At 35.2% G+C, this 22,127-nt stretch overlaps 1 protein-coding gene across 1 annotated transcript in view; it reads right to left on the bottom strand.

Annotated features, from left to right (window-relative positions):
* Positions 1 to 5,653: 5,653 nt before the first annotated feature.
* The window catches only part of LOC137407366 (uncharacterized), a 39,190-nt gene continuing 22,716 nt past the window's right edge, over positions 5,654 to 22,127 (bottom strand). Inside the window, exons 6-10 of the mRNA XM_068093999.1 lie at positions 15,157 to 15,314; positions 7,279 to 8,927; positions 6,992 to 7,059; positions 6,275 to 6,396; positions 5,654 to 6,008 (exon numbers count right to left, since the gene is read on the bottom strand). Coding sequence (XP_067950100.1) covers positions 6,004 to 6,008; positions 6,275 to 6,396; positions 6,992 to 7,059; positions 7,279 to 8,927; positions 15,157 to 15,314 — 2,002 coding nt within the window. The 3' untranslated portion in view covers positions 5,654 to 6,003. The remainder of the gene's footprint in view (positions 6,009 to 6,274; positions 6,397 to 6,991; positions 7,060 to 7,278; positions 8,928 to 15,156; positions 15,315 to 22,127) is intronic.

Raw genomic sequence — 22,127 nt, 5'->3', positions numbered from 1 at the left:
CTAACTTTTTAACTACCATGATGTCTACTATAATATTCAAAGTCGGCCTATGTTGTAGTGCATGATGTGTGTATTGTATATCTTAAATACTGTACACCTACCTATCATGAAAGCTCAACTTGAAAACACAAAAGATTTTCTGTAAATACAGCAAGTCTATTTTCTAGACATGAAAAGCATATGTTAGTAGACATCTCATCAGCTTTAGCCTTCATTTAACATGTTCACGCAATATTCAACAGCAATTGAACTATTTACATTAAAAAGACAAGTAGTGCTTGTACAGAAATAGTTGTAGCCATGTAGAGTACTAAATACATCTGTTGCAGTGTTCACAAATTTTCTATTCTTCCAGAAGAGCAGCAACTTCTAATTTTATTTGCTATGACAAAGCTATAAAACAGAACATTTACGCAGTGCTTGTAGGTGGTAATAGTTTAATAGCTGTAGTGACAAGTATAGCCAACATTACTGTAGAATTTCCAAACATATAATTACTGAACGATTTAATGATAAAAGATAAACCAACAGGTTCTATGAAGCTGCATCTGAATTCAACCAGAAGCACAGCTAGGAAAATAAAAACTCACATCACTTTTAATACTAAGAACGATACGCACCCCCCCCCCCCTATACATGTTAGACAATAGTATAACCATAGTATAACCATATAGCCTAAATATTTGAACCAGGCAATCCTTTCCATTAATGATCAGCATCTTCTGCAGCGTTCCTAGTAGGACGACTCCTTTGTTGCGGACATGCAAGCATTATGTTATAATTGACTAGATATTGATGTAAACAATTGGCTTGCTTTTAAAATTACAAAAAAATTTTTTCAAAGGTTCACAAAAGCCAGCTGCCACTTGTGTCTATAGAGAAATTTACTTTAATGAAATCTTATATGTGTAAGAGCTACCTATGTTATCTGGCATTTGAATAGAGACCTTTTCATGACAAAAGACCAATAGTAAACAGCTTGATAAAAAACTAATAACAATAGCCTGAGTGTGTAATTGCAGGTACCCAAAGCATCAAGTATCAACCTTGCCTGTGAAGGTCAGATGTCAGCTAACTGTTTACCTGCCGGCATGTAATGACGACTCGAGTTGAAGTTTTTATAACTGGCATCTTAAAGGTGCATTTCATTGTGTAACTTTGCATTGTGTAACAATTATAGAATAGAGATACACACACCTCATTGATTTCAAAGATGTTGAAGCTGCACACTGTAATTTAAAAATTTGACTTTTTCAACCAATTTCAAGCAGAAATAAAATCAACTGATTTTTGAAACTTTTCTGTCATCATCAGGTTCATACTATATTTGCATTTCATGTTTTGTGTTACTGACAGGCATATCTTTAATTGGTAATAGCAATTGAAAGGAAGACTGTCAAGTGTTTCTTACAACACCCGGGGTAGGACGATTCCTTTGTTGTGACTAAGCAAACATTATGCTATATTAGACCAAATGTTTACATAAATTATTAGCAAACCTCCACAAAAGCTCTATGTAGTAGCAAGCTGTCAAAACTAACTTTGAAAGTTCTACAGCTCACATGTGCAGCAATTATCACTGGTATGTACCACAAGCTGATGCACGTGACAACCTTTTTAGATTTCAGTGATCCTACCTACTAGTCCTATTCTCTCTTGTTTAGTATTTGTAACTCAAATGCTGATGAGCACATCATCAATTTTGCCTGCATCCTTTTAAGACAAATCAAAAGAGACAATTTTTGTTGACCCGATCACCAAAACGTATGATATATGTTTGTATTCAACACTTTATCTTCCATTCACCATCTAGTAATAGTCAACTGTCAGTTGTATTCACACCAAATCAAACTGTCACACAATTAAACTGCTGTTCTACACTGTGCATACACCTCGCTCTTGTTTGACTGGTTATCTCTATGATTATGAATACTCTATTACTAGCTGAAGACACTGCAAGCTTTAATCAGCTTTAATGAGCACTGTAGGTCGGGTTTATAAATAATGTGATGTTAGGGTGACACGTAGCGGATTGTTTACTGCAATACAAATTATAAATTATATTATAGATAAATAAGCAACCACACAATACAGAAAGTTGCGTAATTACATAAAGAAATAGCGTAGTCAGAAAAGAAAAAGCGCTCCTCTACTGGTCTATAATTAATATAAAATATAAAACAAGATAAGAAGTCAATAAGAACAGCAGTAGTTAATCAAAATCACTCTATTAAATATTGTAATGACAGTGGATAATTACTAGATGAAGTTATCTTTCCTCGGCAATCATGAATAAAGGTATGAGACTATTTATTTTATTTTATTAGTTGAGTTTAGTTGTGTTAAGCTGATTGACACATTTGTAACATCTCTTTAGTCATCTCTTTAAGGTAATCAATAGTTTGTAACCTTTCTGCCTCACGATGTTCCAGTTGGTATGCGGTTATGTCTTTCATCAATAATGTTGTCTTGATATGACTTTTGATCTTTTAATTCATCTACCTCTGCTGTAAGTTCTTTGAAATTAAAAATCTCACACGCGTTGCTGAAGTTTTCAAACCATAATTACTCACTGTTTGCTAATAGAAAAGGGCACAAGTGGTAAATACTTTATATTGACAGATATCTCTTTTTGACAACTTTTGTTGCCGCTAAAAATGGGTTCTAAACTGAGATTACCAGTCATTGCGATTTTGCTACAAAACTAGTCATAAAGAATTCATGTACACAATAATAAATTTACTCATGCAAGCAGATAATTCTGACCATGAGGTTCAGTGGGTTAAAATCAGACTTTTCTCGCTCTCTAAATATGTACACAGAATTTCAACTGAAGCTGGGAAGACAGCAAAGCTTGTAATTCTATTTGCTATGACAAAGCTAAAAGACAGAACATTTACACGATGCTCTTGGGTGGTAATAGTTTAATAGCTGTAGTAACAAGTAAAGCCAACATTACTGTAGAATTCCTAGACATATAATTATTGAACGATTTAATAATAAAAGATAAACTAACAGTAAGTGTTCCATGAAGCTTCATCTGAATTCAACCAAAAGCACAGCTCGGAAAATAGAAACTAGCATAACTTCTAATACTAAGAGCGATACGCACCCCCCCCATACATACATATTGCACAATAGTATAACCATATAGTCTAAATATGCTGACTTGGCAATCCTTTCCATTAATGATCAGCGTCCTCTGCAGCATTCCTAGTAGGACGCCTCCTTTGTTGAGGACATGCAAGCATTGTGTTATAATTGATTAGATATTGACATAAATATTTGCCTGGCCATTATAATAACAAAACCAATTTTCGAAGGTCCATAAAAGCCAACTGCCACTTGTGTCCATACAGTTCTATTATCTGGTCCTATAATAAGGAGCTTTTGATGACAGAAGACCAATAGCAAACAGCTTGATGATAAACCAATAACAATAGCCTGAGTGTGTGATTGCAGGTATGCAGAGCTTCAGTATCAACCTTGCCTGTGAAGACCAGATGTCAGCTAGCAGTCTACTTACTGGCAGGTCATTACATTGGAATTGAAGTTTTCATAACTGACATCTTAGATATGCATTTCATAAACTTAGCATTTTGTAATAGCTATGAGATAAATTTTTAAAGAGGTTGAAGCTACATATTGTAATTTTGGAATTGGGATTTTTCGAATAAGTTCAAGTTGAAATAAGGTCAACTGTTTTGTTAACTTTTTCTGTCATCATCAGGTTCACACTATATTTCTATTTTTAGTTTTGTTCTATTGATGAACATATTTTTAATTGGAAAGACTTGAAAGGGAAACTGTTGGGTGTTCTTTATAGTGGCTCTCATCCTGTGTAGAATGACCCCCTCTTTGTTGTGACAAAGCAAACATGCTATATTATACTAGATGTTTACATAAATAATTGGCAACCTTCCAGATGAGCTCTATGTAGTAGCAAGCTGTCAAAACTAACTTTAAAAGTTCTACAACTCACTTGTGTAGCAATTATCACTGGTATGTACCACAAACTGTTGCATGTGACAACTTTTTAGATTTCACAGATCCTACCTATCAGTCCTATTTTCTCTTGTTTAGTATTTGTAACTCAAATGCAGATGAGCACATCATCAATTTTGCCTGCATCCTTTCAAGACAAATCAAGGGAGACGATTGTTGTTGACATGATCATCAAAATGTATGCTGTACATTTGCATTCAACACCTTATCTTTTAAACATTTATTTATAGTCACTTGTCAGTAACTTGTCAGTAACTTGTATCTTGTATTCACCATCTAGTAATAGTCAAATAGTTACTAATTAATAGTTACTAGTTAATAGTTACACTGCTGTTCTACACTGTACATACACTTTGCTCTTATTAGACTGGTTATCTCTATGGATCTGAATACTCTATTGCTAGCTAGAGCCACTAGAAGCTCTGGGGCGGATCTACTGTGGTGCATATGGTGCAAATGCACCACCCAAAATTTGGCAAAAAAAATAAAAATAAAAAGATTTAAAATGCATCAAGAATTGAGTGAGTTACATTTCATTTCACTTAAAACTTACTTTGGGAGGAAATGAGCAAAAACGGCCTAGTAGGGCTCGTTATAATGATAAAGTTTTGATAACCTTGGCCTGAATTTGTTTATCTCGTAAACAAATGAGGGTCGTCCCAATAGGCATTCCAAATTGAGCCACAACTTTTTTGAAAGAAGTACTACAAGCAATTTTAAAAGCAAAATTTCTCAGAAAGGCCAAAAACGAACTATGGATCAATTTTTTCATCAAGAAAACAACAATTCCAAAAAGTATGCCCTACTATGTCTGTTTTATAAGAGCATCATTGTATAGCTAACACTACAAAACATTTTGCATGGTAGTTTGCAGAAATGATGGCCTATTTCTGCAAAGCCAAACCAAATAGCTGCTGAGGTTTTGTGATTGATTTTATTTTATTGCATAATTGTTTGTTAACTTTCTGTTTACATATAACTTTGATATACTTTGGACTCTACAAAGTAGGGAGCTGTAGGTAGTGCCTCTCATCCTGTGTAGAATGACCCCCTCTTTGTTGTGACAAAGCAAACATGCTATATTATACTAGATGTTTACATAAATAATTGGCAACCTTCCAGACGAGCTCTATGTAGTAGCAAGCTGTCAAAACTAACTCTAACAGTTCTATGACTCACTAGTGCAGCAATTATCACTGGTATGTACCACAAGCTGTTGCATGTGGCAACCTTTTAAATTTCACAGATCCTACCTACCAATCCTATTCTCTTTTGTTTAGTATTTGTAACTCAAATGCTGATGAGCACATCATCAATTTTGCAAGCATCATTTTAAGACAAATCAAGGGAGATGATTGTTGTTGACACTTCACCAAAATGTATGATATATGTTTGTATTCGGCACTTTATCTTCCATTCCCCATCTAGTAATAGTCAACCGTCAGTTGTATTTACACCAAATCAAACTGTCACACAATTACACTGCTGTTCTACACTGTGCATACACCTTGCTCTTGTTGAACTGGTTATCTCTATGGATCTGAATAATCTATTGCTAGCTGAAGACACTGCAAGCTTATCAGCTTTAGTGAGTACTATAGGTCATGTTTATAATGTGATGATATGGTGACACGTAGCAGAGTGTTTAAACCAGTACAAATGATAATATATATTATGAATGAAAAAAACATATAGGTAAATAACAAATAAGTTAAAAACACAAAGAATGAACGTATCTTTGGCGAGTGTCTTACTGTCTATTTATGGAAGCACGACATCGAGGGAATCCTTAGCAACGATTCTTGTTCATTGGATGATCACTATGATGTGGTAGCATTTATAGTGTTTAGTAATAGTCTGGAACAGTGATTGGTTGCTTTGATTGTGTGCTGGAATGGATAGCCGCTTCCCAATTTTACATGACAACGGTTGTGCTTTTGTGTATCTTGATGATGGCTCATTGTGAGTGGCAGTGCTATCCAGCAATGAGTGTGACTGTCATCCTGAGAATGAGAATTAAAACATTAGCTAAACATTTGTTTGTACGCTAATCATAATAATTATAATATTTATAATAATATAAAGGGACACCCCAAAAGTACAAAAGAAAGAAAGCCCTTCCCTACTATTCAGGCTTCTGTCTAGGAACAAACGTATAAGATAAAAGAGACAAACGCAAAAAGTAAATAAAGAGGAAATCGACTAGCGTAGATCTAATTGGATGTTTCAGCATATGAACCACCTACAGTGCTGCTAACGGAAGACATACCTGATGTGTGTAGGACAGTTACAGCTTTCGCTGTTGTTGTTGGCAACATCACATATTTTACATCAGAGTCACCTGTACTAGCTTGTCTCACTACAGCATCAGAGCCATCCTGTTCAACTAACCTGCAAGTATATGTACTTTCTATATAGTAATCTTGTTTTGACATGCGAGAGATTTTCAATAAATAAATTACTTCACTCCCCACTTGCTCATACTGCTGGCAAGACAAGAGTCAACAAAATATATTTAATATGATACCACAACTTGCCATTCCTGCTACCATGAAGGGTTAAAAACAACCAATGTTATGACCAAGCACCTGCTCCATGCCAGTCTACATCATTGTCAGCAATCCATATCAGAAACTCTTCCTATATAAAGTAGCTTCAGACAAGAATAACATTTCTAGTAAAACAAGGTCACAGCACATTTTGCAGCAAGTAAACCATGGAAAGGAGTATGCTACAATTCCATGTTAGCAAGATAAAGGGTTTCAGAAACAATTTCACGGCGAATTTCACTAGAATAGCTGAGTACAGTGTTATTGTTGAACTATATGTGGAAACTAAAGGACATTGCTAATAAAAATAAGTAGAGCTACAGGGAACCTGCTTATTTTTGGCTTTATGAATGACCTGAACAGGCTCTTTGGTACAGCAATGCAATTACGCCATTGAAAGTCAAGGTTTGGTGGTATTAAGAAAAAATGACTCATACCTTATCACGTATTCGATGAATTCTGGAGCTTTCTCAGAACCAACAACACGAAGTATGTCCTCGACTTCCTACAGCAAACACAAACATGTCACTAAAGTCCATATTAATTAACAGATTAAGATGCAAGATATGTAGGTTTGCACAAACTCAAGTTATGAACACAGTCTAAAAAGCCTAAGCGCATAGTTTGTAACTATTAAAATAATAGTTGAGAGATTTTGCCTTATTTAAAAGTTTTCGGTAAAATAACTCTCCGATTGTTACTGTAACTATGCTGATAAAAATACCTTTAGCCGACCAGTTTGTTCTGCAAAGTCTTTTATTCCTTTGATGAACCTTTCTTTCTGTTTATTGTGTTCGAATTCAAATCGCACCTTCACAATGTCATTGCGAGTCTTTACAAGGTCACGCAATTTCTCCAGATCCACAGGTTCTATTTTAGTCTTTTCGCTTTCTATAGCTGACAGGAAATCTCCCATGACCAGGGATGCAGAAAGAATCGCTTTACAAGTTACCAGTTGTCTCAGCTCCTTAATGAATTGGTCAAGGAAATCGTTTCTACAGCGTAGTAAGAGTTGACCCAAGTGTGAGTCTACAAACTTATTCTCTTGCATAGCGTCTTGGAACAATTGTGTTACCTCCAAATCCTGGGTAGGCGATCGCTGAAGAACCTTATCGAGCACTTGATATACATCACCCATCTCGTCTTCTTCTTTCAAACGTTTTTCAACATCGTCTGCAGCAACGTCCTCAGATGTCGCGAAAAACCTTCGCCATCTTTTCAGTATCACGCCACGGCGAGTGAATGCGCCTTCCAGTTTCTCGTTCAAGGTTTGATATAACTCGTAATTGCACGATGACAAAATTAGAATGGCACTTTTTTTGGAACCCCGATGAGCTTTGCAATACGTCTTCCATTCTATCAAATACTCTGTTTCAGTGTCAAGCCGAGTACCAGCTTGTACAACGTTAGCAACCCTTTTCAGATGGTTCTCAGCCTCTTCACATTTTTCAATATGCTCTACAATGTAAGTTGCAAATGCGTTTGCATCATCTCGGATTTGACGTTCATCCATCTTTTCAACAAGAGCACCATCTTGGGTTAGACGCTCATCCACCATCTTACCAACAAGATAGGTTCTATCTGATGAGAACATTTTTGAAGCTTGTTTTTTCAAAGACAATTTGAATCGATTTCTTTGTCCATATTCTTTCTTGAAATCATTAAAAGGCTCATCATTGTGAGTGCTTGAAGGAGAAGTCTTACAAATTACAGCTTTATTTAGAGCGCTGAACAAAACCCCCAGCTCACTTTCACTTTTCTTGTTTAGAAAAGTCCTAATAGTAGCCTCATCGATTGGCGGCCCGCTAAAAAATTTGATGAACTCATCTCTCCATTTGTCAGCATCCGAATACATCCTGCTCATTTCATGTCGGATTCCTTTCAAAATGTCTTTCCCGCAACTTGATAAGATTTTGCCTGCACTCGCTTGTAGATCCGATTCTGCTTTCTTTCGCTTTTTCTGAAGCTTCTGAGCTTCGTCTTTGAGACTGCCTCCTTCAACATTTTCAAGTGATTCCAGCAACATTGTCTTTTCAGCGCTGGAAGTTCTTTTTACAAAATCTGGAAACTGTTGAGGTTTCCATTCCTTTAGTTCTTTTTGGGTAAACAGTGTCAAAAAGTCAACTAACTTTGCTGGTTGCACCTTATAATACCCTTTATTGATGAACCTTTTTGCTAACTCGATGCAATCATCCCGTTCGGAGATGGAGTCGGCAAATAATTCGGCTAATCTTGTTCTTGCGACTTTTTCAAGCAAAGGTATACAGAGTGAGATAGCAGAAATGCATGGCCAGAGCTTGAGGAAACGCCTCCACCATTGCCATGCTATCATGTTTATTGTTGAAATGCTGCTCAAATCACTCTCATCTAAACCTACAAAAAGAGTGTAATAGATTACACTGCTGTTTAGTTCTGTGGAGATTTTACATAACCTTGATCGAACGTTAGACAGAATTTGTAATCGGCCTATAAATTATCTTCCAATTTAGTGTTGAAAACTTAGACCATGAGCGAATGACTCCAAATAATATACTTATCGATTTTATTACTACATAAGAGTCACGAAATAAAAAACTGATTGCGAATGTGAGAAATAACAACAAGCTTCGGAAAAAATAGTTTGCGTAGTTATTCCTTTAGCTAGTTTGGCACAAATAATTGGTTTTTGTAAAAATGAGCAAATGGGTGATTTTTTATTTTGAGAATCGCTATAATTCGGAACCTTCTACTAAAATTTGAGTGAAAACATTTTTCAACAAGTAAGTTTATTTACTTTATCTTTATTTTTATAATATCCACATGCTATTCTATCATAAACTGTACAAAATAATGAATCTCAAGTTGACAATGAAATAAATTGTTATTGGTCGTCGTTGCCGTGATGGTAACGGGTCCTGGAATACGATTAAGTTTTATCAGTGCTTTGTTACTCTGTATTAAGATAATATAATTAGTTTATTGTACCTCCGCCTGATTTAAAGGAAACAATCATCTGTTTGCATTGAGCCAATGGAAAACATCTTTGCATTTCACGCTCATTTCAGTTTGGCTTTGCAAAAACACTTTTAGTAGCTATTTCTTTTTCGAGATGATCAGACGCATTACAGCTGCGTAGGGTTTACAGATTGTAGATCAACCCCCTTCTGATGATTATCTATTGAGCAATAGTAGTAATGACTGTGTATTAATTTCTAATAGTAATAATAATGCCGTAAGCTATAGCAAGAGTGCTAACTCTTCTGACTCGGAACAAGATCAACTTGTCAATTAGTCAAATGAAGATGAAAAAGGGTGTCCAAACTCATTCTGCAACATATTTGTGGATTTTTTATGGCGTCATATGAGGTAAACTTTTATGCTAATCAGTTTGATCAAATGTTATGCCAACTTATATGAGCCAATCTCAAATATTTGGTTTGTCGAATATTCAATTGTTTCGGACACTGTCTTTATTTTAATTCAGTTGCAATTAACTTTAATGTCTCAGCAAAAAGACCTATTTGCTAGCAAACGAGTTAATAATAGGGGTAGCCATTATTAAAGAAGCCGTGTAAAACATTTGTTTTTCTATGGGTAAAATCAAGCATTTTTTTAGTAAAATCTTCTAACTGTACTCGGATTCTATTAATGCAATTGCATGTAATGCAATTGCATTAATAGAATGCAAAAAGCAGTGTAAAAAGTGTAAAAAATAGTGTAAAAAGCAAACGCCCAGTTAACCATGACCATCAATGCCATCATAGCATGCTATTATAAAACAACAGCTGCTTCAAGTGTATGCCATCGCTACTGTATTAAAAATCTGTAAGTAAAAGGCTAACACTGGCATGCTTAGCATAATTTGCGTTTTAGTCTCAAAAATGAAGTTAGCATAATGTCATTTTGTTTGCTTTTAATCTGAGTTACGCATGAACAAGCTGAACACCTTAGTTTGGTAATTTATTTTTACCTTTTAAAATCGGCGTATACATGAGGATATACGGTAATAGGCCTACTTGTAAAATTATTTTAATTACTTCACTACTCCATCCAAACAAACTTTCAGTTAAGTAGGAATTTGACACTTCCAGCAATATTTTTACAATAATAATTGATTTTGAAACACCATTGCAAAATTTTTGTTGTAAAATTTGACAAAGTTTTTGCCGCTGCAAAAAATTCACATCGCGAACAAGACACTTTAATTGAACTATGATTATTCATGCCAACAGCGCCCGTTTAAGACTATCACAGTCTCCATCTTCAACAATGAAACAATATTTATATACTTCATTGGCAAAATAGACTATACAGAAAATTGCAGAAGTAATCATCATGACTGCTTCCTATTGGTTTCAATGGCTGATTTTACCTCTTTTTAAATACAGTAATACAGTGCACCTTCAGGATATACCTTACATACACACCTGATATATACACCTTACCCTGATATATGATTTTTCCACCTTACGAAGTGAAACGATGATTATTTAGCTCAGCATTCAAATATTATCTCACCATACGAATTCAACCAAATCTTTTGCACGAGTTCAAATTTGGCAGTCGACGTACTTATTACGTATGTCAAAAATAACATACACGCCGAAATCCTCTTCGCCGAAAATATTTTTACGACGCCTGAAAGCGACTCGATGACCGTGTTCTGTCAGTTCAACAATTTTCGTGTGTAAAATGATAACATTTTCCATTTAAGACCAGCAGCAAAGTTTGAGTTGCAATCCCTTTTGAACAGAACTCCAGGCAACTTCTCTTAATCTGCTAACGAAAACCTACTTCATTAAGAAAACAGCATCGTTTGATTTTTTGCCGTATTAATTTGAAAAAAGTTTTAAACAGGCTCGCTAAATGTTATAGTGGAAGGGAAGCCAGAAGCTGATAAGTGATAAAATTTCAGTGATGAAAAGCTGAATTTCAGAAAAATGGTTAAAAATACATACTGCAACTTAGCTTTAAGTGTGTGTGTTTAGTACAGTGCAAGTTAAACTTATTTGAGGTGAATTAAAAGTTTATGCTAAGCCAGATGTTGTAATTGACAGCTTTGTGACATTTATGATCATTTGGCAATGTCTGATCAGCCTATCGTTGCTGGAGTTAGTCGTTGCCACTTTTACCGCATAGGGCAAGGTTATATTGAGCAATGGTAACAGCGAATGTTGCTAAACTACCCGGCACCAGACAACTACACTAACTCGCGTATTTATAACGTTGCTAGGCACTCAATGCGAGTCAACTCGCGTCTGAAATTTACCAACTCCTTGCATCATTATTTTTAAATTATAAAATAATATTTTTGATTAGTTAGAAAGAAAAATTTCTGGCCAATCAGACAAACTTTAAAATATGCCTCCATGACGTCTCTGGCAAAAGTTATAACCAAACTAGTACACCCATCTCAATATCTACCAGTACCGGAAATCATTATGCCGACTTGAAATTTTATAGTTCAAGAAAATCTTTTTTCAACTCCAGCAGTAAATATGCAGATTCAAAAGTGGTAAGACATTGAAAGACTGCATAAATCAAATTAAAACATAATTTTTAATGTTTCAAAGTTTTTATTAACTTTTAATTTTGCCAATTTGAATTGTTATGCTCGAATAAAAATGCACTCTTCACGCTGCCAGCCGTAGTCAAACTAACGTTATCTTTCAGTTTCGATAGGATCATATTGATTCTTAGAGCTGTCTATGAATTCTGAAAAGTCAAGAGTTAATGACAGAGTTATTGAACTATTTTTATTATTTGAACTATTTTCATGGCGTTTTATTTGAGTTATATTGGCATATAGATTACCTATGCTTTTGTTTGAAGGATGATACTCGTGAGGCAAAGTTCGAAGGTAGAGTTTCAGAATTTTCATGTTCATGACTAACTACATATGTATAAATAATACTTATAACTATGTATTGTCTGTAATAAATGAGTAATTTCAGTCAGGCTTTGTATATTTTGCAATTTTTATGGCGCAAATCTAACTTTGTTTCAGCAAATAACAATCTTTTTAAAATTGGAAATTTCCTGAAACTACCTTCTTTGAGGCACGGATCTACATAAAAGGGATATGAGTTGTCTATATGAATGTAATATAATTTGAAAGAAAAGACTTGGCTGGTTCTTGTGAAGATTGAATGAGTAAATTATCTCAAGTCTGTCTCCTGTAGTAGTAATTTGAATTACGGCAACTTTCTGAAAAAGTAGCGGTATCTGAAGCTAATTGCCTAGAAATCAGTCGGGTGCGAATGAGTTAAAGGTATGACTATGCTAATATTTATATACACATGTGTACATATAAACTAGTCAAATGCCGGTTTGCTTGAGTAATAAAAAAATTTTGAACGAAAAATTTACTTTTAATCAACACAAAACATTTTTCAAGTTAACGTTTAAATGAAGATGTTTATTCCTGTATACTGTGTTTATTTCTTTGTAATTCATACTGTTCCGACTGCAGTGCCTACCACGTCTCTTTGCAATAGCCTTGCTGCCCATGTGAGTTCAAGCATTTTTCTTCTGGTCAAGAATTCTAGCATAAAGCTAGCTGAAGTGTCAAGCCTGAAGCCATATAAGATTTGCGTGTGTAATGAGTATGTGCACAATTTATTCCATAGTACAGCCAGTTTGACAATGCATAGCATTGGATAAATACCTGTCTGCTAAACTAGGGCTTGCAAGTTCAAATCCAGTGCACAGCAAATTTTTCATTGTTAAAACTTTGTCATTATAATTGGACACATGTACATATAGACCAACAAACAATGAGATATATATAGACATATACACTAGATTTGCTCCCATATGGTGACATATATCGCCTAATGATTTCATCAAGCTTGTGTGGCTGAATTGGTAAGGCATTGGACTAGTGAATAGGAGGGCCCGAGCTCAAATCTTCTGTGATACAGATTCTTTATTAGAAGATTTTAATAGCTATAGTTGGACAAACACACATTTGACCAACTTTGATATATATATAGAAGATATTAGGCCAGTTTAAAATACATATTTTGTACTTATATACATATGGAGATAAGTATTTTTAACTGTTAGTATATGGTCGCAGTTACTTTCGTGCGAGTTATTTCTATTGTAATTGTTGCACTATTGCGAGCTAACACTGCACGCTCGTAGTTATTTATTGCTGTTGTGTAGTTTTCTTATGTTTGTATGTTCAATTTCCTGATTCTACTCGATTCTGTGTGCACTTTTGCATGACTTACTATATTATGATTCAGCTAACATAATAATCAGAATCAGTTGACATACCATTCTAATTTACTGAGTCTTAATAAATTGTAATCAGGGTTCTAAGGTACAAATGTAGCCACGTATTTTAGATACAGGAAGAAGAGTGAAGACCAGTGAAGAAAAGGATTTCGAGCTGAGGCTGATCGATAAGATTGATCCAGGTAAAATTATTGGTAATCTGCAAATAATTGTCCTATTGCTGCTCAAAATATGAAGCATTTCCTTTGTTGTTCATAGGTGAGTATTTGGAATCTATGAATGTGAGCATCTTAGAGGAGATGAAGATCTTTCAATAAACGAAGACTGATATGAATCCATAATAGCCGATCGAGACATTTTTTTAACATAGAGCACTGATGAGGAAGCCGATGATAAAGACTGAAATAGGGATGTCGACTATGAATTTTGGACGACTTTACTGTAGTTTTATTTAAATAAGTTAAGTTCAATTTGAGCATTTTACGTTAAAACAAATAGATTCCTTCGTAATGATTCGATATTGTAAGGTATATATGGTTACAGTTGTGTTTATATATGCAAATACGCTTTGAAAATGAACTATTTATTTGATTAGGAGTTGTCTCCTTTGTACTTGAGTTTTAGTGAATAGGATGAAGTATACAGAACATCGAAATGGCGTACTATATTCTTGAAAGGCAGTAAACACAGTGTGTTGCAACATGCTGCCCTACCATACACATTAGGGTATTACGGCTATCGTGTTGTCCTTTTTACGCAAGCATTTGCATCCTGAAGAGACGTCACAAAACCGTTAATAAATAATGGACCTCAAGGCCTATTTTTAAGAAATTTAAACTTTAAGATAGCTAAGATGTTATATTATGACATACTAAAGTTTGAGGTTTAAAAAACTTTGAAAATTAACTAAATTTTACGCAAAACTCAATAAAAAATCTTACTGAAGGGCACTTTTTTGTCATAAAAACTTTGCAAGCTGCCATTGCTGTCAGTTTTTAGTCATTACAGCTTTCGTTTTCAATAAGAAAACTTCTGTGGTAAAAATTGTGTCACTAGGACATTGAAACCTAAAGCAAGCTTTTTGCTTCATACTTTATAGTCAATGCAAACCTGAAGCTAGGGAGATGTCACGCAAGGCTGATGAAATTATCTTATTTAAACCTGATGTTCAATAGCTCTGGTGTTTAAAAGGTCTTCTGATTATGATTACAAGCTGTAGATTTCACCAAAGACACAGCTACAGACTTCAAGAAAGAAGATCAAATATTTCAATGATAATTAAACTACTACTTTTAATGAAGAGGAAATCCACTAACGTAGATCTAATTGGATGTTTCAGCGTATAAACCACCTACAGTGCTGCTAACAGAAGACATACCTGAGGTGTGTGGAACAGTTTCAGCTTTCTCTGTTGTTGTTGGCAACATCAAATATTTTGCATCAGAGCCACCTGTACTAGCTTGTCTTACTACAGCATCAAAACCACCTGCACTAGCATGTCTCACTTCATCATTAGAGCCATCCTGTTTAACTAACCTGCAAGTATATGTACTTTCTATATAGTAATCTTGTTTTGACGTGCGAGAGATTTTCAATCAATAAATTACTTCATTTTGCACTTCCTCGTACTGCTGGCAAGACAAGAGTCAACTAAATATATTCAATATGATACCACAACTTGCCATTCCAGCTACCATAAAGGGTTAAAAACAATCAATGGTATGACCAAGCATCTGCTCCATGCCAGAAACCCTTTGTATATGAAGTAGCTTCAGACAATGATAACATTTCTAGTAAAACAAAGCCACAGGAATCCTTGCAGAAAGTACAACCCAGAGCGGAGTATGATACATTTCCAGTTTAGTTGAGATAAGGATTTTATAAACAACTGTTAGCTGACTATTAAGCAAAAACGGCTATAGTGTTATGGTTAAACTTTATGTGAACTACATAAGTTGACCTTAGAAAAACAGCCGTAAAAAGGTGGATTTTACAAAAGTTTGCATGAGCCAGCTTTACAAATCGTAACATGCTGTATGCACCTATCTTAGCAAAAGGTTGCAGATAATAATTAAATCATTGCATACCACGAGCTGTGTAGTGCAGTTCGGCACAACATTTGCGTATGGCCAAAAAGTAAATCTTTTGTATATTCCGGATACACATCTCTGATTTAATGGTAAAGTAATTAGCCTATCATGTCATCCCTTGGACGAAAGGATACAATCATCTGTCTGTAGTGGGCCCATAAAAATTTATTTACATTATTGAACATCAATTTACGATGATGACCAAAATTTTTTTACAAAAAACTATGAAATATCTATCAACTATACACTTCCCAAACATACCTTATCGAATATTCGATGACTTCTGATGCTCTCTCAAAATCAGCAACAAAAAGGATGTCCTCGACTTCCTACAGCATACAAACATTTCACTAAAAACTAAGTTAAATCAATCGAGTTATTCAAATTATTATTTAAATAAATTCATAAAATTTACTTAGAACTTTCTGATAAACTAATTTTGTAGGTATGCTGATAAAGCTACCTCTTTTTGACCAGTTTGCTCCGCAAAGTCATTTATACTTTTGATTAAACTTTCTCTCTCTTCAGGGTGTTTGAGCTCAAAGAGGAGGTGGAGGATTTCACTTTGAATGTCTACTAGCTTCTTCATGTTGTTCAGATCCACCTGTTCTATTTTAACAGCTTGAGTTTTAACAGCCTGTATGAAACATCCAATGGTCAGGGATGCAGAAAGAATCGCTTTACTAGTTACCCGTTGTCTCAGCTCCTTAATGAATTGGTCAAGGAAATCGTTTCTACAGCGTAGTAAGAGTTGACCCAAGTCTGAGTCTACAAACTTATTCTCTTGCATAGCGTCTTGGAACAATTGTGTTACCTCCAAACCCTGGGTAGGCGATCGCTGAAGAACCTTATCGAGCACTTGATATAAATCGCCTGTCTCGTCTTCTTCTTTCAAACGTTTTTCAACATCGTCTGCAGCAACGTCCTCAGATGTCGCGAAAAACTGTTGCCATCTTTTCAGTATCACGCCACGGCGAGTGAATGCGCCTTCCAGTTTCTCGTTCAAGGTTTGATATAACTCGTAATTGCACGATGACAAAATTAGAATGGCACATTTTTTTGAACCCCGATGAGCTTTGCAGTACGTCTTCCATTCTCTCAAATACTCTGTTTCAGTGTCAAGCCGAGTACCAGCTTGTACAACGTTAGCAACCCTTTTCAGATGGTTCTCAGCCTCTTCACATTTTTCAATATGCTCTACAATGTAAGTTGCAAATGCGTTTGCATCATCTCGGATTTGACGTTCATCCATCTTTTCAACAAGAACACCATCTTGGGTTAGACGCTCATCCACCATCTTACCAACAAGATAGGTTCTATCTGATGAGAACATTTTTGAAGCTTGTTTTTTCAAAGACAATTTGAATCGATTTCTTTGTCCATATTCTTTCTTGAAATCATTAAAAGGCTTATCATTGTGAGTGCTTGAAGGAGAAGTCATACAAATTACAGCTTTATTTAGAGCGCTGAACAAAACCCCCAGCTCACTTTCACTTTTCTTGTTTAGAAAAGTCCTAATAGTAGCCTCATCGATTGGCGGCCCGCTAAAAAATTCGATGAACTCATCTCTCCATTTGTCAGCATCCGAATACATCCTGCTCATTTCATGTTGGATTCTGGTCAAAATGTTTTTCTTGCAACTTTGCAAGACTTTGCTTGCACTCACTCGCAGATTTGATTCTGCTTTCTTTCGCCTTTTCTGGAGCCTCTGAGCTTCGTCTTTGAGACTGCCTCCTTCAACATTTTCAAGTGATTCCAGCAACATTGTCTTCTCAGCTCTGGAAGTTCCTTTTACAAAATCTAAAAACTGTTGAAGTTCCCATTCTTGTAGTTTTTTTTGGGTACAGGTTTCCAAAAAGTCAACTAGACATGCTGGTTGTTTCTTTTCACGCCCTCTCTTGACGACTTGCCGTACTTGCTGTAAACAATCATCCTTTTCAGAAACGCAATCAGCAAATAATTTTACTACTTTTGGTTTGAAGATTTTCTCGAGCGAAAATACACAGAGTGAGATAGCGCAAATGAATGGCAACAACGCGGGAAAACCCTCCAACCATTGAAGGGTTGGCATTTCTATTTTTGACATGCTGCTCAAACCACCCTCATCTGAACCTACAAAATGGTGTAAAAGATTATACCACTATTCAGTTCTGTGGAGAGGTTGCACATAACCACATGGCTGACCAAATAGTAGACAAAATTTGTAGTCAACCTATAAATGATTTTCTAGTTTCGTGTCAAAACCATACACCAGGAGTAAACAACCCCAAGTCATATAAACTAGTAAATGTCTAAGTTGTAAGAGAATAATAAAATTACAGATGTTACAATGCTAACAAATTTTAGAGATAGTTTGAACAGTGCTTTCTTTAGCTAGTGAAGCGAAAATGATTGTTTTTGTATGATAAACATGAAAATGATCCCTTTCTGTCATTAGGATTTTACCCGTCACAATCACTGTCAGTTTTCTGTCTGTGAGACTTGTGTCTTTAAAATAAGTGGTAAATTGTGTCACTAGGACATTGTAGGTTAAAGCAAGCTCTCTGCTTCATACTTTATGTTCAATGTAAACCTGAAGCCAGGTAGATGTCATGCAAGGCTGATGAAATTATTTTATTTAAACCTGATAATCAATTTGTGTTGAATAGCTCTGGTGTTTAATAGTTGTTCTGATTATGACTACAACAAGCTGAAGATTTCATCAATGACACAACTACAGACTTCAACAAAGCAAGCTCAAATATCTCAGCGACAATATAATTAGGATACTTCTAATGATGAGGAAATTCCCTAACGTAGATCTAATTGGGTGTTTCAGCACATAAACCTAGAGTGCTGCTAGCAGGAGAGATACCTGAAGTGAAGTGTGTGGGACAGTTACAGCTTTCTCTGTTGTTGTTGACAACATCAAACTTTGTTTGAAGTTTAAAATAAATACTTGCATGATATGTTGTATGTTATACAACTTACAGAACTTTGTAGCTGAGCAGACAACTCCTGATATATTTAGAAATCAAGTAAATGATCAACAATAAATGAAAACGAACCTGTAGACTTTGAGTCAGTCTCAGACTCCAGTTTTGGTAAATCCATCACTTTTTCAACATATGGGTCACTCTCAGACTCCAGTTTTGGTAAATCCATCACTTTTTCAACATATGGGTCAGTCTCAGACTCCAGTTTTGGTAAATCCATCTCTCCTTCAACATCTGAGTCATCTTGGCAAGATTGACTACCTAGAGAACCATAAATATAAATGATAGGTTAGATTTCCCTGAATGTGCTTCAGTTACTTTTGAAAATATGACAAGATATGAAACAGATGATTGGTTGTAGGGCAAAGTTCTGAGAAAAGAGAAAGAAAAACAACAATAGGCTTATTGCAGGGAATTAAAGAGAACATCATGGTTTCAATGCAATACCATTGGCATTATTTCCTTCTCCAGTGTGAATTATGTTACACTGATCACTTATTTATAATAACACTGAATGCTAAAACAGACAGATAGTTACAGAACACAATATGCATTCAACAATTCCTATCAGACCATCTTCCTACTTGACAGTAAAGTAGAAAGATTTAGCTAACTATTTGAATGAAAAAGTAACACTCACTTGGAGACTTGGAGCTGCTCAGGGACTGTGTTGCTGGAATATGTTCTGGTGGATCCATCTTTTTGATTTTAATTAGTCATAAAATTTGGCCGTAGCTCATATGACTCTTCTGTAAACAGAAGTATTTTGATGGCATAGTTTATGAGCATGACATCCCCAAAACCACTGTGACTTTGGAGGTGATGAACAATGTTTGGCATAAGCCTTAACAACCAGTTAATTTTAAGCAATTCAACTCATTGCAGAATAAGTTGACTTTAGAGTTGAAATTTTGAAATGTAGTCTACATTTGGGTCTGTGTTCAATTTTATGAATTGTGTGTTACATACTGTCTAGCATATGCATGTTTAAATATGTTTATATATCAGGTTTTGTACATGAAACAAAACATAAATAATCTGTTTTGAGAAGGTTTTCTTTATAGAGATTCTACCCTATACAAACAAGGAAGTAAATGTAAATTGCTTAATCTGTTCCAAGATTTTTTCAAGCTCACCTCAGTGGGTGGTCTTTCAAACACCTGCACTAATCAACTGCCCTTGGATATTTCTGAATACTTGTGCAGCTACTTATTCTCTGTAATTTATCAGCAAATGTGACGATCTCTCACGGCATGCTAGACTGAGAAGGTACTAGTGTATACAATAGAAGTAACCCTAGATGTCATAATCTCTCTCGAAAGGGGCAAAAGAAAAAATGACACTTTTAAGGTTAGCTATTAGATTGCCGTCATTCAAATCAAAGAGTCAGCGCCAACATGACGCTTTGCTTGATACGGAATTTTTATGTTGTCACAAACAAAAACTTTATTTAAACGGCTCACAATAAGCGGAATTTACAACAAAGGTTGACTTGCAACAAAATTCACATTACAGTTATTTGGTATCAAAAATTCCCCATGTCTTACTTTGCTGTGTTGTAGGTGCAAAACATGTGGAAATGTGATTACAAGCTTTTAAAAGCTAAAAAACGAACAGTTAATCGCAGCGATCGCAAAAAAAACGCCCTATTCTGAAAGCTTTTAAGAGCTTGTAATCACCAAAATAGACAACAACCATTCACTATAATTTGTACAATAATTTACAAAGAGATCACTATGATGCACATACAAGGTACAGAAGTTGTTTATAACATAGCAGCTAGTTGAAAATAGACAACAACCACTCACAATATGGCTACATGTTACATACATTTGTAAGGAGAAGAAAATAAACAAAATTACTTTCTACGTTCGTACAGTTTTCTGTCACTAGTAAAAATTACAAGTAATAAGTTGTGAGGAGGAGATAAGAACTAAATTACAGCTCCTATGAACTTTGGCTCTATCCAAATGACCTACCTTAAAGTCAGATCCAACTTTACCTGCTGTAATGTACTCAGTTCTCTATTCGTAAGGTCTCTAAACAGCATGGGAAAGACACAAGGTAGACGACTTCTGTAGTAAACTTGTTTATCTTCCAGTGCTTGAGTTGGCTGACAGAGAAATGAGTGAACGATTCTCAGATGCGCTTGTGATTGCTTAGTGTGGGACAATAGAATGATTCATTGCTAATTATCAGCCATCATTTGCGTGTTTGGTTGCCTCTCAACCTTTTTATTCGACCAATCATGGTTGAGTGTGACTCTACTAACTTTTTAACTACCATGATGTCTACTATAATATTCAAAGTCGGCCTATGTTGTAGTGCATGATGTGTGTATTGTATATCCTAAATACTGTACACCTACCTATCATGAAAGCTCAACTTGAAAACACAAAAGATTTTCTGTAAATACAGCAAGTCTATTTTCTAGACATGAAAAGCATATGTTAGTAGACATCTCATCAGCTTTAGCCTTCATTTAACATGTTCACGCAATATTCAACAGCAATTGAACTATTTACATTAAAAAGACAAGTAGTGCTTGTACAGAAATAGTTGTAGCCATGTAGAGTACTAAATACATCTGTTGCAGTGTTCACAAATTTTCTATTCTTCCAGAAGAGCAGCAACTTCTAATTTTATTTGCTATGACAAAGCTATAAAACAGAACATTTACGCAGTGCTTGTAGGTGGTAATAGTTTAATAGCTGTAGTGACAAGTATAGCCAACATTACTGTAGAATTTCCAAACATATAATTACTGAACGATTTAATGATGAAAGATAAACCAACAGGTTCTATGAAGCTGCATCTGAATTCAACCAGAAGCACAGCTAGGAAAATAAAAACTCACATCACTTTTAATACTAAGAACGATACGCACCCCCCCATACATATTAGACAATAGTATAACCATAGTATAACCATATAGCCTAAATATTTGAACCAGGCAATCCTTTCCATTAATGATCAGCATCTTCTGCAGCGTTCCTAGTAGGACGACTCCTTTGTTGCGGACATGCAAGCATTATGTTATAATTGACTAGATATTGATGTAAACAATTGGCTTGCTTTTAAAATTACAAAAATTTTTTTTCAAAGGTTCACAAAAGCCAGCTGCCACTTGTGTCTATAGAGAAATTTACTTTAATGAAATCTTATATGTGTAAGAGCTACCTATGTTATCTGGCATTTGAATAAAGACCTTTTCATGACAAAAGACCAATAGTAAACAGCTTGATAAAAAACTAATAACAATAGCCTGAGTGTGTAATTGCAGG

The sequence above is a fragment of the Watersipora subatra genome, chromosome 10 (assembly GCF_963576615.1).
Source record: "Watersipora subatra chromosome 10, tzWatSuba1.1, whole genome shotgun sequence".
Taxonomy (NCBI): domain Eukaryota; kingdom Metazoa; phylum Bryozoa; class Gymnolaemata; order Cheilostomatida; family Watersiporidae; genus Watersipora; species Watersipora subatra.
Note: the sequence above shows the minus strand (reverse complement) of the source record. Positions and strands in the feature narration are given on the sequence as shown.